The 13,571-nt window shown below is 45.1% G+C and overlaps 1 protein-coding gene across 2 annotated transcripts in view; it reads left to right on the forward strand.

The window, feature by feature from the left end:
- The first annotated feature begins 10,656 nt into the window (after positions 1-10,656).
- Positions 10,657-13,571, forward strand: part of STOM (stomatin) — a 35,822-nt gene continuing 32,907 nt past the window's right edge. For both annotated transcript variants that reach the window (XM_062207636.1, XM_062207637.1), the window contains exon 1: positions 10,657-10,807. In XM_062207636.1, the coding sequence (XP_062063620.1) occupies positions 10,747-10,807 (61 nt within the window). In that variant the 5' untranslated portion in view covers positions 10,657-10,746. The remainder of the gene's footprint in view (positions 10,808-13,571) is intronic.

Genomic DNA, 13,571 nt, shown 5'->3' on the forward strand with positions numbered 1-13,571 from the left:
TCCAACGAAGTTGTCTTTTTTCCTTATAATCCCAGATTGACCAGAGAAGACTATAGATAATTGTAGAACAAAGAGAGCTTTTTAAAAAATATGTTGTGAAGTGTTATATACTTTTAAAAAATTATTTATTCATTTGAAAGGCAAAGAGAGGGAGACCTCCCTTCTATCTATTCACTCCCCAAATACCTGTAACAGTTAGTGCTAGACTGAAGCGAAAGCCAGGAATTCAATCCAGCTCTCCCACATGGGTGGCAGGAATTCAATTACTTGGGTCACCACAACTGCCTCCAACGGTGTGGAGGCATTAGCAGGGAAGCGGAGTCAGGAGCCAGAACCAGGTGTCAAATCCAGGCCACTCTGATGTGGAATAAGGGTGTCTTCCTAGGCCAAATGCCTGCCTGGCAAAGAGGGCTGTGACAGGGGAAGACAAGCTAGGATAGGCTGAGACAATGTGATAATTAAGGTAATTAACAGCAGGCACTATAAAGCAGAAGAGAAGCAGATAAACATTAAAGGATGCCAAGGAGAAAATACACCTTTCAGCTTTAAAACTGCATAGGATCACTTCCAGACTTAGATAACATCGGCTTCAGCTCTAGTTTCTGCACTTCACCCTCTGCTCTCCAGGTCAGTGCTGTGCTTTTGCCTATTTTTAAATGAAGGGTCGCAGGAGTGATGCTGAGAGGAGGCTTCTTTTGAACCTCAACTGTAACTAGCACCACCACTGACCTGCTTGTGTTCCAGATAGTCACAAGACTCTGGAAAGCAGTGCCTGTACTGGTACTGTTGAGACAATAGTTCACTTTGTTTTTTTCCCTCTACTTCAAAGGCCTAGATCGAATTCTCAGAAAATTCTGGTCATAACTTCTTCATCTGACTAAATTGCTTAGCATAGAGCTATGAATAATGTGATGACTGCATTTAGAGCATAACGTTAACTCATAAGCTTTACTCACAGGGAGAAAAATTGCCAACACAACCAAAACACTTTCATCTATGAAAAGATAACTTCAACATTATGTTTTTTTAAATGATAGCTACATTATACTGAATTTCAATCAATCTGAAGAATATTAAGCATTTTTTTTTACTTTTGAAGAAATGTGTAATAAAATCACCCTTTAATTTTATGAAGTGCAGATTATAAGCTATTTTAGCCTAGCTTGTATTTTTATTTTCCTTTCAGTTGATGTATATTTGGCCACTATAAAAGCAGAACAAACCACAATAGTTCTCAACCTTTTTTCCAACATATGAGAAACAATTTCCAATTCTCCATCAAGAAATCAAGGTGTAGAGAAAAACATGGGGTAACAAGAGTCACTTTGGTTTTTAGCTTTCTAACTGGCTCCCCCACCACACACAGACACACGCACAAAACTAAAAGTGAAAGAAAAAAGCACTCATTCCCATAACCATGGCAACAAATACAGAAGAGAGAACTATTCCCTCACCACAAAGCTCTCCCTCCTATGGTACACTTCTACTTCTTTTCAGTGCTCAATGTTTGGTTCTGTAATACCCAGTACCTAGTGGTGCTTAGGTTATATGAATTGGTAGTCTTTAGCACACCTGATCGATCAATAGATGTTAAGAGAGGCCTTAAGATGATCTTGCTTTAAGGCAAAGGTTCTAGTGTGGGAAAAGCCTGATTCAGAGCTCACACGTTGACTTCTAATCAGATACGTACATACAAAACACTGTTTATTTTCCTGGGGGAGGTGTATAGCTTGTGCAGTCACTGTGTTTATTAGCCTCCTGGAAAAGAATAAGGAGGAGAGTACAATAATTTAATGATCTCTCCTCTCTAAGTCATCCCTGAGAAGGTCCACATTTAATTCCTATATGTGGTTTGACTAATTTCTAGTAATCACAACCCTTACATTCATAATAAATTACAAGAATTCTTATATTTAGACCATTTTAACTTTTCAGAGAATGTTTATTTTATCGAAAATAAACTTTTCATTTATCTTTGGTTGTATCTCAGTGTTTACCATAAAAAATTACATGGCACTGAGGAGCAGAAAAGACTTGAATAAATGAAGAGATAGATCTCATTTGTAGATCAAAAACCTGGCCTTTCAACCATTCATCCAATGTTGACTTCTGTCAGAGGTTAGTTTACTTAAGACTGTCACTAAATACCCCAAGCAATCAACTAGCACATGTGGAACTTCTCTTTCAATCTGAGTTATCTGCCATCATTTCTCTGCTTTTCAAACTAGTCACTTAATAAGTTTTCCTTTGCCTAAAAAAGACCCTTTCTTTGTCATTTTCTGCATTTGGTACACAGCACTTTTTCCCTAGAACACACCAAGCCCAATTACAGTCAGGGCCACGCTGTGGTATCGGGGTTGGGGGGTAAAGCTGTCATCTGCAGTGCCGGTATCCCTCATGGGTACTGGTTCAAGTTCCAGCTGCTCCACTTCCAATCCAGCTCCCTGCTAGTGTGCCAGGGAAGGTAGTGGAGGATGGCTTAAGTGCTTGGGCCCCTGTACCCATGTGGGAGACCCAGAAGAAGCTCCTGGCTCCTGACTTTGGATCAGCGCAGCTCCAGCCATTGCGGCCAATTGGGGAGTGAACCAGTGGATGGAAAACTTCTCTCTCTCTGTAACTCTGACTTTCAAATAAATGAATAAATCTTTAAAAAATAAGAACCAGTATTACAATCTCATAAGCCAGCATGTCTCTGAATCCAATTCTGCCTGTACCTGTACTTTTGAAGAACTCTTTAGCAAGGGTTTCTCTACAGCATTCTGTCCCAAACACCCCACTGTATCTTGCTGCTTCCTGGCTCACCATGTGATCTTCCCTTCTCATTCCACCATCCACTGCCTTCATCAGATGCCAGACTAATGTAAGCACCCAATCTTAGACTGTAAACCTCCAAAACTGTAAGCCAAAATAAATCTTCCTTCCTAATAAGTTCTCAGAGATAGTTCAGCTGTAACAATGAAAAACTGATCAATAAAGTACTATAGTTATTAGGACTCACCGAAAGTACCAGTGCTGGTGGAATCTGACATTGTCATGGCCCCTGTCCCTTTGGTATTTCTAAAGCCTTGCCACTAAGCCTGCCTCTCCACTATTAACATCCCTTTTATTACAATAAATTTATGCATTATTGCCACCCAAAGTCCTGGTTAGGGATCACTTTTGGTGTTGCGGGTTTTACAAATTCTACAGGTTTTGACAAGTGTGTAACATGTCTCTACCACGATGGAATCAAACAGAGTAAAAGAGAGTATTTTTACTGCCCTATAAACCTCTGTGCTACTTCTGTTCATCCCTCCCTCCTCATCCCCTTGCACCGTTGATGCTTGTACTGTCTCATAATTTTGCTTTTTCCAGAATGTCATATAGTTGGAATCATATAGTATACAGTATTTTTGTACTGGCTTACTTCACTTAGTAATATGCATTTAAGGTTCATCTAGATCTTTTCATAGCGTGACAACGCATTACTTTTTTTCACTTACTAAAAGACAACTCAATTGTTTCCAAATTTTCACAATTGTGAATAAAGCTGTGTGCAGATTTTTGTGTGACTATAACTTTTCAACTCATTGAGTAAATACCAAACATCACAATTGCTGGATCATAAGTTAAGATTATGTTTAGTTCTGTAAGAAATTGTGGGGACAGCAATGTAGCGTAGTGGGTAAAGCCACTACCAGCAAAGTGGCATCCCATATGGGTGCTAGTTTGAGACCCAGCTGCTCCATACCCTTAATCACAATAGACCCCTGGGGAATACGAACCATATTCAAACACAGTAGTCCAATACATTCATTCCACCCTACTTAAGATCCTTCAGAAACTTCATAATTGAATTCTAAGTTTGACATATGCCTTTCACTTCACTGTCATCTCTCACTACCACTTCTTGCATATGTTACTACTTAAATTTCCCCCACAATATCAAGCTCTGGCATATTCATATACATTTACAATGGCTTTTTTTGTATTCCTAAAGCATTCTTTTCTAAAGTGATTTTATCCTATTAACCTCAGCATTATTATATATATATATATATATATATATATATACCTATTAATATCAGCTTTCCCTGATATTTCCGGGCAGTAAGCTGCCTCATTCAACTTCAACAATGGGAAAACAAAAGTTACTCTGTACCACTACAAGGGGAAAAAAATCTAAATATTTTAACCATGGTTTAAATTTTCAATTAAAATTGATATGTACGGGGCCGGCGCCATGGCTCACTTGGTTAATCCTCCACTTGCAGCACCAGCATCCCATATGGGAGCCGGGTTCTAGTCCTGGTTGCTCCTCTTCCAGTCCAGCTCTCTGCTGTGGCCCGGGAGGGCAGTGAAGGATGGCCCAAGTGCTTGGGCGCCTGCACCCACGTGGGAGACCAGGAAGAAGTACCTGGCTCCTGGCTTTGGATCAGCATAGTTCCGGCCATAGTGGCCATTTGTGGGGGTGAACCAATGGAAGGAAGACCTTTCTTTCTGTCTCTCTCACTGTGTAACTCTATTTGTCAAAAAAATTTTTTTTCATATGTACAATGAAATAAACTATAAAATATTGATCTGGTTGTAGATTCTGTCTTGACCTTTACAAATTCAATACTTAAGCTAAACAGACAGTGCCGGCACTGTGGCATTGTGGGTAAATCTGCCGTCTGCAGTGTCAGCATCCCATATGGGTACCCGTTCAAGTCCTGGCTGCTCTACTTCTGATCCAGCTCTCTTTTATGGCCTGGGAAAGCAGTGGAGGATGGCCCAAGCCCTTGGGCCCCTGCACTCAAGTGGGAAGACCTGGAGGAAGTTCCTGGGTCCTGGGGAGTGAACCAGCGGATGAAAGACCTCTCTCTCTCCTTCTGCCTCTCCTTCTTTCTCTGTAACTCTGACTTTCAAATAAATAAATAAATCTTTAAAAAAATGAAAACAGTTTCATGCAGTGTATTAACAATGATATAAATACTGAGCAAAAGGTATCATTTCAATATAAAATTAAGTATACATGAATACTGAAGGAAATGTTAAATACCCATTTAGGTATATGCTTAGATGTTTTCTTAACTGAATAAATGATAATTTCATTTCTTTTCATATATTTGGAATGATGAAAAGCTTAAACTCAGGGGTTATATAGATTTGGAGCAAACGGTATCTCTGCCACTCACAATCTATAAATAAGTGACTAAACCCAGTCTCAGTCTAAAGTAAAAATAAATAGTAACCTGTAATGTGGTAAATGATGATGGTGATGTTACTTGAATTGTGAAAAATAATGTTATTATATAAGCCCAGCACTTATTCCATATAAAGTACTTGAAATATTTTACCATGCATCCTCGGTGCCCTCTGACTAATAAGCTGGTAAATAGGAATCCTCTCTTCTAATACAGTTCCCCTTGATTCATTTTTATAATTTTTTTAGGCCGGCGCTGTGGCTTAACGGGCTAATCCTCCGCCTTGCGGCGCCGGCACACCAGGTTCTAGTCCCGGTTGGGGTGCCGGATTCTGTCCCGGTTGCCCCTCTTCCAGGCCAGCTCTCTGCTATGGCCCGGGAAGGCAGTGGAGGATGGCCCAAGTGCTTGGGCCCTGCACCCGCATGGGAGACCAGGAGAAGCACCTGGCTCCTGGCTTCGGATCAGCACAATGCGCCGGCCGCAGCGGCCATTAGAGGGTGTACCAATGGCAAAAAGGAAGACCTTTCTCTCTGTCTCTCTCTCTCTCACTATCCATTCTGCCTGTCAAAATAATAATAATAATAATAATAATAATAATAATAATAATTTTTTAAAGCAGTAGAGTATGGACAACATTCTAAGTAGAGTAGTCCTTTTTTTTAACTTCTTTTTAGTGTTCTTTAAAAATAAGTCATGTATAGAGAAGTAATCACTTGTAATTACAGGTTACCTGAACATATCTTGCAAGTAAATATAAATGGCTTTTAATATCTCAGGGATGTGGATAGGAGAAAACAAGGGAGACAAAGATATGGATTTACCATAGTCAAATTTAATAAATTAGGCTGAACTGTGATCCCCAAAAAGTCTTAAGTTGAAGATCTAATCCACAGTACCTCAGAATGTGACTGTATTTGGAGACAGTCTTAAGAAGGTAATTAAGCTAAAATGGGGTCTGTAGGATAGACCCTAACCCAATAGGAGGAAATTTAGATACAGACAAGCACAGAGGGAAGGCAAAGTGAAGACACGGGAGAAGATGGCTATCTATAAGTCAAAAACAGAGGCTTGCAACAGGTCTTTCCCTCCCGGCCTTTGGAAGTAACCAACCCTGCTGACACCTTGGTCTTGGACTTCTAGCCCCAAGAACTGTAGAAATATCAATTTCTATTGTTTAAACCACCCAGTCTATGGTAGCACTTTGTTATGTAAACTCTGGAAAAATAATAACTATGAAAAAGACTACAAGGGGCCAGCGCTTTGGCACATGGGTTAACATCCTAGCCTGAAGCGCCAGCATCCCATATGGAAGCCGGTTCGAGTCCCGGCTGTTCCACTTCTGATCCAGCTCTCTGCTATGGCTTGGGATAGCAGTAGAAGATGGCCCAAGTCCTTGGGCCCCTGCACCTGCATGGGAGACCCGGAAGAAGCTCCTGGCTCCTGGCTTTGGATTGCTGCAGTTCCGGCCATTGCGGCCAGTTGGGAGGTGAACCATTGGATGGAAGACCTCTCTCTCTCTCTCTTTCTCTCTGCCTCTCCTCTCTCTGTGTAACTCTGACTTTTGAATAAATAAATAAATCTTTTTAAAAAAGAATACAAGAAGATCCATGCATGGGGACAAAAATTTTTGTCTCTTTTTGTTCACTGAAGTATCCCCAAAACCTAGAACAATGCTTGGCACATAAGTGTGCAATAAATATTAGCTAATCAAGCTAATAAATTATCATATTAATAGGATTGTTCCCATAGATAACTATTAAATATCACCAATATTATAGCAAAACTTCTTATTTTCATAAGACTTAAGGAATTGGACTCTCAGCATCTTACCAGGTGCTACGAAGTACTTGGTCTGCTGCCACTCCTCTGGTTACACTCTTGTGATGATTCAAATCCTAAAGTATTTTCCTGAAGAAAAGATAAAAACTTTACTGTAAAGTAATAGATGTAAATTAATCCATATGGAGAAACAGGTCAAATCTGTTAGCTCCATCCTGGGGAAAATGCCACAAACAGATGCAACTGCCAATACTGCTGTTCCCACAAGGTATTTCATTAGCTGGCTTCACTAAAGGCATTGAAAAGAACTTGGTTTAGCAAATTTAAAGGAAAAAAATAATTAAAGACTTTCCTGTTGTTCTTATCAAAGCTTTTTTATGGGTATGGGAGAAAGACTAACTAAATTTCCCTCTGACTTATTCAATAATGGATTCATGGTGCATGTTTGTCTTTAACCAGATCTCCATGTCTTAATGTCATCATGACCACTGACCAATACATAATTTGGAACCCTGAATATGGTAGGCAAATAAGAACAAAATAAGACATAAATATGAAGTTACTTCAAATAGCCCATGGAAAAAGAAATTTGAAAGATTCAATGCAATAATTTTTTGAAACACATGTAATGGTTTTTCCTAATACACATTTCATAATACATGTACACACTTTCTGAGGTATCTTTGTATAGAATATGTATTCAGGCTTTAACTAAACATATCTTTTAAATAAATAACAGCTGGAAGAAAATTTCATCAAAAGTTTAATAGCATTTTTGATAGAAGTTGAAAGATTCTAAGTAATTCGACTCTTAATTTCATATAATAAATCTCTTTCTGTTTGAGAGGCAGCAAGAGGAAAAACAGAGAAAGCAAGCTCCCATTTGCTGGTTTACTCTCCAAATGCCCAGAACAGCCAGAGTTGAGCCTGGGCAGAAGCCAGGAGTCAGAAATTGTAATCCAGGGGCCGGCATTGTGGTATAGCGGGTAAAGCCGCCCATCCCATATGGGTGCTGGTAAATGTCCTGGCTGCTCCATTTCCAATTCAGCTTCCTGCTACTTGCCTGGGAAAAGCAGCAAAAGATGACCCAAATGCTTGGGTTCCTATTACGCTTGTGGAAGACCTAGAAGAAGCTCCTGGCTCTTGGCTTTGGCCTGACCCAGGGAAGGCAATTGGGACCATTTGGGGAGTGAATCAGCAGATGGAAGATCTCTCTCTCTCTCTGTGTGTCTCTCCCTCTCTTTAATTTTGCCTTTCAAATAAATAAATTAATCTTGTTTTTAAAAAAGAAATTGTAATCCAGGCCTCCCACTTGGATGGCGGGAATCCAATTACTTGAGCTATCACCTGCTGTCTCTCAGGGTCTGAATTAGTAGGAAGCCGGAGTCAGGAGCCAGAGCCAGAAATCAAACTCAGGTATTCCAAGTGGGATGTGGGCATCTAAATTGCTAGGCTAAATGCCTGTTCCCAAATATCCATCCTCAAAATATAAAGTTCTAAACAAATAAACAAAACTCTAACGTCCTAGCTTCTAGTCAATCCTGGGAGAAAAGTCAGAATTAAAAATCTCCCCAACAGAAAGGATGATATATAATCAATGTGTTCATACAGAACGTTCATGAGAAAGTCAGAGTGTACCAGTTTCATGGGCTAGTGAAAGCATATTTTAACCAAGATTGGAAACTCTGTTCTACTCTGAAATCATTCAAAAGTCAAGTCAAAGCCTGTTCTTGGGTTGGGGCCTGGAATTAGCTCTAGAACTGATGCAATCAGAAACCAAAGCCAACAAGTGTTTACTGAAGTCTTGGTCCCAAAGGGAGTGGCTTCTTTTCTAGTTCTCCAGAAGTGACGCTGTTGGGATTGCCTTGAGACTAGAGCTAAGGTAGCAGGGAAGAACACGCACATTAAATTCTTTTTGAAATATTTTCCTTTCCAGCCAAAATGAAAACTACATGCTTCTTCACACGAAGCAATCTGTAGTCAAGGCCGTCTCGACCAAAGGGTTTAATTCATTTGGGGGCATTTGCTCCTCTTTTCTGGGAGTCACAGCATAAGCAGGAAGTTCCTGCCTCTGGGGTTTATTTGTTGCAGAATGGAAAATATGAAGCTGTGGACTTTCTCAAGGATGACTGTGAGAGGAGGGATCATTAAATTACTGTAGCCCTCTTCTTATCTTCTCCAGAAGGCTAATAAACAAAATGACTGCACAAGCCATGCACCTTTCCAGGAACATGAGCAGTCATTTGCGCTAATTTGACAGGAAGTCAATTTACAAGCTCTGAATCAGGCTTTTATGCCCGCACTTGGAGCCTTTGCCCTGAAGCAACAGTCATCCTAACAACTCCCTTAACACTCTGTCCTAACATCCTCAACTGCCCAGCCCTATACAATCCCCAAGTCTACCCTCTCATAGTATCTAAGCACCACAAACTACTGCACGTTACACAGCCAAACACTGAGCACATTAGAAAAAAGAAAACATTGCCTCTCAGGAGGGAGAGATGTATGGTGACGGAATAGCTCTGCATCTTAACTGCCCTGGTCACGGGAACCTATACCGGTGATACAATAACACGGACTACCCACATTACGTCTACACTATGTGCATGTGTGTGTGTGCCGTAGACACACACATCACGCATGGTCCATTTCCTGGTTTGGGTGCTGCAGCCGAGTAGGACGTGACTACTGGGGGACGCTGGGTAGACAGGGGACCTGTGACTTCTCTGCACGTTCTACCCAACTGCCTGTGACTCTGCACTGATTTCAAGATGTTTTTTAGAGCACACCTTCTGTTACATGAACACACTTTGCACATTTTGCCTGAGGACCAATCACAGAGCCTAAAACACAGTGTGGTTTTTTTCAACAGTGAAGCTTTCCACCACCACCTATGAGAAAGCTCCAGACTGGAACTACCGACTTTGCCTCTCCTGAGCCCTGCGCCTGGGCGACCCTTCCCATCCTCCTGCAACAACCGCTGGTCCCCCTCCCCAAGGCGGGCTCCTTCTCATCTTCCTGGCGACATCTCAAGGCCACTCTTCCCTTGTCCCCTGAGCTAAAGCCTCACCCTGCGCTGTGATCTGCTTGCTTGCTGGTCGCCCGTCCCTCCAGCTGGGGGGCCAGGGGAACTCCTCGAGGGGGCACCATGCTGGACCCTCGCGCCGCCGACGCCCTAAACGAGTTTCAGGTGGAGACACGCACCTCCTCGCCTCGGCCCCGGGCGACGGTCCCCTGGCCTGCCTCCCCTGGCCTCCGCGCCCGCACCTGGGCCACGCAGGTGTCCCCAACCCTCTCGCCTCAATTCAGACCTCGCCCCGTCGAGAGAGGGCGCCATTTTCTTCCCTCCAGCTCCTCAGGCCAAACGAGGCGCTCACTTCTAACACTTGTACCCTGCGGGTCGCCTTGTCCTATTGACACCTTCTCCTCAGGCCGTCTCTTGACCGCCCCCAGAGTACTCCTCAGCCCACGCCCCTCGGCCCGGAACCCCACCTCAGTGGGGCCTCGTCCCTCGGCCTACGCCCCTCAGCCTGCAGACCGCAGGGAAAACGGCCGCCCTGAGGCCCCGCCGCAGGAGCGCGCGCGCAAGAGGGCGTGACGGAGGCTGTTGGCGGGGGGGGGGGGGGGGGCGTGTCCTTTCTATTTTGAGAGCCGATTGGTCAGGTCTCAGGGAGGGGCGTGACCGCGAGGAGGGGCGGGGTTGCAGCCTGGGTCTCCGTCTCCTGGGCTCTTGAGGGCATTCCTGGCGTCTCTGGCTTCTTAGGGGGACGCGACGTGAGAGCCCGACTCCTGCTCAGGCGGCATGGCGGAGAAGCGGCACGGCACGGACAACCAAGCGCACCGGCTCCCCGACTCCTTTAAGGGTGAGCCCCGCGCCCCTGGCGACGCTCGAGGAGTCCCTGCCAGCCCCCGACCCTCCCCCTGGGTGCGGATCCCCACGGGCTGTGCAGCCTGACACGCGGGTTCTAGCCAGGTCTCCGCGGCTTGGGCAGTGCGCGCTCCTCTCCTCGCTCGTCCAGTGAGAATAACGAGCCCTGTTCTGCAGGCTGGGGTCACGATTTCGGGGTGGTGGGGTGCAAAGAGCACACGCAGCCCGTGCCGGGCACATTGTGGGCGCGCCAGGGACAAAGGGGCGTTTCCAGTACTCGGAACCCTGGCCAGGACTCACGTTATCCCGCGGTCGCCAGCTGCCCGGCTCGGTGCCAGCCCTTCGTTATCTCGTGTCATCCAGGCGGCCCGGGAAACGCACGAGTTAACTGGCAGCCGGCGAGTGGGGGGCCGGGAGCCAGGGGTCTTCCACCTCACCCACTCTCCTTTCTTTCTCGCCCCACCCGATGGAGGCCCTGCGCAGCCTTCGCCCACCCTCTTGCACCCCTGGCCCCAGCATCGGGACCCCGAGCAACTTCCAGGGAAGGGGCAGGACCCCCTACCTCCCGACGCACTGAGGGCAGTTCTGCGAGAACAGAATCTGGCTTTAGCACGCCCCCTCCCCATCTTGCCAGCCCCTCCGGTGCCCCTTGCACTTCAGTGCCTGTGTCTTAGGGACCCCTCCTTGCCGGCTTTTTGCTCCCTACCCGCAGCTGTAAATTCCTCTACCCTCACCGCCCCCCCCCCCAAATCTTAGGCCCCTCCCTGTAAAGAAACAGGTGCGGGACGCCTTGTTGACTAACTCCTTGGGGGCGCGGGGATGTCCAACAATAAAGAGAAGGAGTATCCTCTGGAGAGCTCTCAGTGAGCCAAAGGAATTCTCTCTAAAGATGGGATTTCGGACAGGATGACATGATGAAAGAAATGTGGGGAGCTGGGTGCGGTTCTCCAGAACCCCCCAAAAGGCGCCACTTTGGAGGTATCTGGCAAAGCCAGCCTTGTGTACCGCTCTGATGTTAAGTCCCGTTCTCCTTGCCCTGTCTTTATTTAGTTCCTTTCCGGGAGCACCAGAAGAGTTGCAGAAATCTTTGTCCCCCGCATTTCTCTCCTAAGCACTCTGGAGCATTATCTTCCCAAATTTGAAGTTAATTAACAACAAGGAATTGATGAGAACCAAAGCAAAACAGTATTTTGGGGGCTGGTGTTGTGGTGTAGCCGGTGAAGCTGCGGCGGGTAGTGCCAGAATCCAGTGTGGGTGCTGGTTCAAGCCCCGGTTCTCCACTTCCGATCCAGCTCTCTGCTATGGCCTGGGAAAGCAGTGGACGATGGCCCAAGTGCACCCATATGGGAGACCTGGGAGGAAGCTCCTGGTTCCTGGCTTCAGATCTGCCCAGTTCTGGCTGTTGCGGCCACTTAGGGAGTGAGCCAGCGGATGGAAGACCTCTTTCTCTCTCTCTGCCTCTCTGTAACTCTGCCTCTCAAATAATCTTTTTTTTTAAAAAAAAAAAAGATTTTATTTATTTATTTGAGAGGTAGAGTTATAGACAGTGAGAAGGAGAGACAGAGAGAAAGTTCTTCCATCTGTTGGTTCACTCCCCAATTGACTGCAATAGCCGGAGCTGCACCGATCTGAAGCCAGGAGCTTCTTCCTAGTCTCCAACGTGGGTGCAGGGGCCCAAGCACTTGGGCCATCTTCTACTGCTTTCCCAGGCCATAGCAGAGAGATGGATTGGAAGAGGAGCAGCTGGGAATCGAACCGGCACCCATATGGGATGCTGGCACCACAGGCGGAAGATTAACCTACTGCACCACAGTGACAGCCCCTCAAATAAATAATCTTTAAAAGCACTTTTTTGAATACTAAGTCACACAGATTATCAGTAATGTAGTCGTTTTTTTTTTTGTTTTTTTTTTTTTTTGACAGGCAGAGTGGACAGTGAGAGAGACAGAGAGAAAGGTCTTCCTTTGCTGTTGGTTCACCCTCCAATGGCTGCCGCGCTGATCCGAAGGCAGGAGCCAGGTGCTTATCCTGGTCTCCCATGGGGTGTAGGGCCCAAGCACTTGGGCCATCCTCCACTGCCTTCCCGGGCCACAGCAGAGAGCTGTCCTTGAAGAGGGGCAACCAGGACAGAATCCGGCACCCCGACCAGGACTAGAACCCAGTGTGCCGGCGCCGCAAGGTGGAGGATTAGCCTATTGAGCCGCGGTGCCGGCCATGTAATGTAGTCCTATTATTTTTTATTTTTACTTATATGAAAGGCAGAGAGAGAGGTGGACAGAGAGATGTCCCATTTGCTGGTTCACTCCCTCAAGTGCCTGCAACAGCCAGACCTGGGCCAGGCTGAGGCTGGGAGCCAGGAACTCAATCTGAGTCTCCCATGTGGGTGGCAGGGACCCAACTACTTGAGTCATCACCTGCTGTCTCCCAAGAAGCCGACATCAGGAGCAGAGCCAGAGCTCCACCAGGTACTCTGATATGGGACACAGATGTCCCACGCTGTAGATTAACTGCTCTGCCAAAGGCGTGTGTCCCCTACCCCTTGGGTGACCTTTTTTATTTGATCAGTAATTTTTTATGATCTTGTCCTCATTATCTATTTGTATACAACAGTTACTTAGATTAAAAATTTGAAACAAATATAGAGAGGCAAAAAGAGAAAGGATGAGTCCATTAATTTTTTCCCCCAAAGAAACCTTTTATTTAATGAATACAAATTTCACAACTACAACTTTAGGAATATAGTGATTCTTCCCACCTTA

This window comes from Lepus europaeus, chromosome 12 (assembly GCF_033115175.1).
Source record: "Lepus europaeus isolate LE1 chromosome 12, mLepTim1.pri, whole genome shotgun sequence".
Lineage (NCBI taxonomy): Eukaryota > Metazoa > Chordata > Mammalia > Lagomorpha > Leporidae > Lepus > Lepus europaeus.